This window comes from Crocodylus porosus, unplaced genomic scaffold (genome assembly GCF_001723895.1).
Source record: "Crocodylus porosus isolate Cpor-Errol unplaced genomic scaffold, CroPor_comp1, whole genome shotgun sequence".
NCBI classification, from domain to species: Eukaryota; Metazoa; Chordata; order Crocodylia; family Crocodylidae; genus Crocodylus; species Crocodylus porosus.
The window spans coordinates 39,658,103-39,663,587 of NW_017728912.1; the positions used below are offsets into that span (position 1 = coordinate 39,658,103).

The 5,485-nt window shown below is 51.8% G+C and overlaps 1 protein-coding gene across 1 annotated transcript in view; it reads left to right on the forward strand.

Annotated features, from left to right (window-relative positions):
* PRDM8 (PR/SET domain 8) overlaps positions 1-895 on the forward strand; it is a 5,569-nt gene extending 4,674 nt beyond the window's left edge. The window contains exon 4 of the mRNA XM_019533977.1: positions 4-895. Within this exon, the coding sequence (XP_019389522.1) occupies positions 4-331 (328 nt within the window). The 3' untranslated portion in view covers positions 332-895. The remainder of the gene's footprint in view (positions 1-3) is intronic.
* The last annotated feature ends 4,590 nt before the right edge of the window (positions 896-5,485 follow it).

Sequence of the window (5,485 nt, forward strand, 5' to 3'; positions counted from 1 at the left end):
GAGCCCCTTCCTCTACGCCACCGCCTTCTGGCCTAAGGGCTCGGCGGCGGCGGCCGGGCCCCTGCAGCTGCAGCTGCCGTCGGCGCTCACGCTGCTGCCGCCCTCCTTCACGTCGCTGTGCCTGCCGGCGCAGAACTGGTGCGCCAAGTGCAACGCCTCGTTCCGCATGACGTCCGACCTGGTCTACCACATGCGCTCGCACCACAAGAAGGAGTACGCGCTCGAGCCGCTCGTCAAGCGCCGCCGCGAGGAGAAGCTCAAGTGCCCCATCTGCAACGAGTCCTTCCGCGAGCGCCACCACCTCTCCCGCCACATGACCTCGCACAACTGAGCCCCCGCACGCCCGTGCACACGCGCAGCCACACACACACAGGCCCACCCGCGCGCACACACCCAGGTACCCACATACTCTCCCCCCCACACGAACACCCACACCCACAATGTCCGCCTGCCGCACTCATACAACCCCTCCACACACAACACCCGCAATGCATCCCCAGCCGCACCCACCGCACCGACCCACACGCACACGTCCACCCCCACCCAGCCATACACACCCCCACACATGCAGACTCACCCAGCTACATACACACTACCCCAATCATCCACACACACACATTCACACTCACAAATACTCACCCCACACCCATACACACAGACCCACCCACCTACACCTCCACACGCACACCTCCACCCATGCAGCCACCCACCCATCAGACCCACCCACCAACACTCACACCATCCCAATGCATCCACATACATATACTCCCACATACACCCACCCACGCACACACATTCACACCCACAAATACTCCCCAGGGACCCATACACGTACCTCCCCATACCCACCTACCTACACACACCACCCCATTCATCCATATACCCACCCCCATTCACACACTCATCCACCCCATACACACGTCCACACCCACACATACAGACCCACGCACCTATCTACACGCACACGCCCACTAACACACACATCCACCCACCCACCCACACCACCCCAATGCATCTACACAAACAGCTACTCATACACACATCCACCCACCCACACCCCCATACACAGACACCCCCCCAACACACACCACCCCAATGCATCCACATACACCCACACATAACTCCCCCCGCCCTCCGCGCACACACGCGGTGCATCGCAGCCGGTGGCTAAAGCTGCCCCTCCTCCTCTCCCCAGGCATCACTCGCTAGGCTGATTTCTTTTCCCCCTACACCAGGAGCCTCAGTCCCCTCAAGCTGATTTTTGGCGATGCCTCACTGCTGCTGCTGCTTGGGTGCGGCCGATGTGGGACGCCTGGGTGCGGATCCCCCGCTCTCCCCCTCTCTCCGGCATCACTCGCTCTCAGGTGGAACTAGGACACTTTACACCCGCTCAGGGTCCGGCCCCTGAGCCACGCCGGCGCTGCGGGCCGGCCTGCTGTCCAGGCAGCGCCTCTGCGAGTCTGGGCTCGTGCTGAGGCTTCTCAAATTGGGCACACGTTGAAGCATCTCCGCCCCACCCCCAAAAAGAAAGAAATAGAAAAACCTCTCCTCACTTTGGAAAGTTCAGTCCCTTGCATACATTTCCCTGGCGAGACACCAGACTGAGAGGGGCAGGATTTATTCTCCCCTCCCTCCTTTTCCTTTCTTTTATGTTTCGATGCACGCATTTTCACTTTCCAAAAAATGAATAAATAAATAAAAATAAAAGGAAAATAAAAAGAGAAAAAAGTAAATGATTAAAAAAATACATTTTAAAAAATGTCATATATTGCAGCATATTGATGCATTTGTCATACGTTTCTACTTAAATTATTAAGCACTTATGGTTTAGATGTAATAATAATTATATGTAAGGGTAAATTTTTATTTTAGATATAAAGTAAAAAAGACTGAAGGAGGATGCAATGCTCTCTGCATTAATTGATGACAGTTTGTGTTCTTTCCAAAAAAACACCCCCAAAAACAAAACAAAAAGCAAAAAAAGACAAAAACACAAAAAACAAAGGACTTGAATCCATTTGAATTTCCAAGAGGGAAGTGCATGTATCATGAAATGATTATGGACTTCAGTGCAGAATGTCACCGATTCTGTAAATATGTATTTCCTTTTAATACAAAGTGTAATTTTGTGCCAGTGAAATGAAGTCTGAATAGTTACGTGTTTCTTTCATTTCTTTTCTTTTTTCTCCCCCCTTGAAAAGATTTATTAAACTTTATAGTTTATCTGGGTATGTTGGATGCTTTGACAATAAATGACTTTATTTTCTTCAAAGCACTTGGATGTTAATCAGTCCTTTTTGGGGTTTGGACTGCGTTCTGGATTGAAACAGGCCAATGTTATTTCGAGCTGGAGGAGAAATGGATGGATTGTCTCAGAAACAAACAAACAAAAAAAGGCATGCGAGGTGCACTGCTCTCCCTTGGTTTCTGAAGGCAGCGTCTTTGCCCGTGCTAGGAGCAGCAGCGTTTCACCCGGGCGCGAGGATTCAGCTCCTGAAAGCAGCATCTGATTCGCATTTTGAAACATTGTGCTGATGTGTTGGGTTTCATGTTCAGAGGACAAAACGTTTAGACAAGTATGCCTGCCATTTAGCTGACCCTTCGATGTCAGCTTTCTTTTTTCGGCAGGCAGCGATGCAATTAGCATCTGCACAAATGGCTGGAGACAGATAATTTATATAACTGGGTCTATACGGGGAATGTGAGGAGAGTTGAATTGTTTCGTGGCACGCGGGGAGGACTGTCGCATTTGTGTCCCTGGAACATCAGCCGTGAGAAGCCAGGGGGGAAAATCCTTTATCTGAAGGCACAACATCCATAGGTGTTTAAGCGGACGTCTGCTCCCGTGGCTGTGCCATGCCGTTTCAAAGAGGCTGCTGACACTGACCCTGGCACATACAGGCCAGGCAGGCCACCGTGCTCTTGTTTAAACAGGCGCTTTTCATAGATCCTGAAAAAAAAGAATATGAAATCGCCTTAAATACAGCCCACAGACAACGCTCTGAGGCGATTTGCAATGACATCGAGTAGCTTTAAAACCTTGTGAGCCCGGGATTTTTTCTTTTTCTTTTTTTCTGTGTGTGTGTGTGTGTGTGTGTGTGTGTGTGTGTGTCTGTAGGAAAAAAATCTCGGGTCGGAAGACCGGGCTAATTCAGCAAATGGATTAATCGAACTATCGAACTGATGAAATCAAGGTGAATATGATAAATACACACGAACGTGATTGTCACAGCAGCCTTCACACTTCCATGCATCCAGCCCCCCACCCCCCACGCGACTATCCATAGTGTAAATAAACAGCCAGCTGCCACTCCTAGTGAAGTCCTCATCTAGAGAACTGTCTGTGCACGACTAATACGGCTACAACCTGGATACCTGACACATCGGTAACACTAGGAGCTTTTCCAGTTTGGACTAAAAAGGTAGTGCGACGTCATACACTTGTGATGTCACGGCCTTGGATGCTGCGCCAGCCTCCACTGGACACCCATGCACGGGGCACAGCCAGAGCCGAGCCCACCGCCGGACCTCCGCGGGGCGGCTGCCCGAGAGCCCTTCCCTTGGGGCTGGGAAGAGATCGGCTCGGGGAAACTGACACAGAAGTCGGGACTGCAGGCGAGTCCTGCCCGGGCGCTGCTGGCTCTCTCTGAGCAGGAGGCATGCCGATCAGATGGAGATTTTAACCCAGCGATACATAAAAAGGAAGGGTTTAGAGATGCCTTTTCCCCTTTCTTTCTCCATGGTTAGTTAATGATAAAGCCCCCCTTCCCTCTCTTCCCTTCCCTCCTCCGTTTTTCTCCTTTGTGTACTATTGTGTCTGCACTTCGGGCTCATGACCCCTCCCCCCCCACAAGTGTTCTGCTTTGTGCTCCCCCATCCGAAGTTTTCCCTCCGGACACGTCTGTTTCCCTGAGATCTCCTCCTCCACCCCATCCCAAGCGTTTCCAAGAAGCTGAGCCGCAGCTGAAAGCAAGGAGCCCTCTGGATCTGCGTGCAGCGGCTGGTCAGTCTCCTGCTGTCTAACGCGGGGGAACAAGAATCCATCCCGCATTAGTTTTGGGGAGGGGGATAGCAGGGTTAAAACAATAACTAAGAACATCCCAACCTCCCCAAACACACACGCGCATATACACACATACACTTGCCTATGGCTGAGGTTACAGATTCGCTTTACCAAATCTGTGAGTATCCCGGACTGGCAAGTCTCCCGTGGAAAGACCCCGGCTTGAGTGGGACCCACGCTCCCACTGCGTGTGTGCAGCAGCTTGCACACCTTTTACACCTGTGCAAAGGGCACACAGCGTGTGCATAGCCCAGGGTTATCCCTTGGGCCGAGCCCGTTATTCCCAGCTCAGCCTGACCTCTGCCAGGCAGATCTTCCTCTCTCGGGATTACAAAGCAAGGAGTCGATCCCGCAGACCCCGCGAGCTGGGGACCTGTGTTGCTCGCGCCAGTACAGGTTTGCATAGCTGGACCTGACATCCCACCTTCTTCCCAAGAGCTGGACGCGGAGAGAAGTATGGAGCTCCCTCTTCCGCCCAGCAGCAGTATCCTGAGGCCAAGCCTCTTCCCCAAGCAAACATAGGAGCTGAGTCCAAACGCCTCTTCTCCCCACTGCGGGGAAGTTTCTGGGTGAAATCCTGCCCCGTTGCACTCAGCTACACTTCTGCTGCAGTGAGCGGTGTCAGGCGGATCTCACCCATCACAGATCCATTTCTCCCCAGATCTAAGAAACAGCTTCTCTCTGCGGGAATAACAACTCTTCCTTTACAGATACTTTCTCTCGCGCCCCACACACACACACACACACACACACACACACACACACCCTTTTCCCAAGCCTGATTGTTCCCAGAGATAGATCTAGCCCCAGCCCCTCCATTACCTGTTGAAAGTCCCTTCCCTTCCCCACTCCCAGCACTGCATAAGCTACTCTCTCGGCAAACCCGACAGCTTTTCTCCGTCCCAGCCGGGTGCATGGTGCAGGAATACATTCCCACCTGCGCAGCTGATTTTTCCCCCGTCTCCTTCTCCCCATCCCTGGAGCGTCTGTGCTTTGGGGTATTTTGTTGAAACCGGGTGAAAACTATTTATTGGGTGTACTCTCTAGCCCTTCCCTCCACAGAACAGTTTTCATGATTGGAAAAGAAACACTGAAGGGGCTGCTGTAAAACAAATTACTCGGATCTAAACAGCAGCTCGGAAAAAAAAGGAAGAAAAGATCTAACCCGAACATCCCGAGTCCACCCCAAACTCAATTGCAATTAATAACGATTTTTCTCGTCCCTCTCAGATTAAGCCCGTTTGCTTGTGGTCCTGCCCTGTACACACCCGTACCCCAAGCGACATAGACAATCTCGCCTTTCCTAATCCAAACACATCCAAGCAATGAGCCAGCTCAGTCCGCTGGAAAGAAGCAGAAATCAAAATGAGAAACTGGGAGCTCGCCTCTGGAGGAGCTGTCTTGGAAAAGTCTTGACATTTT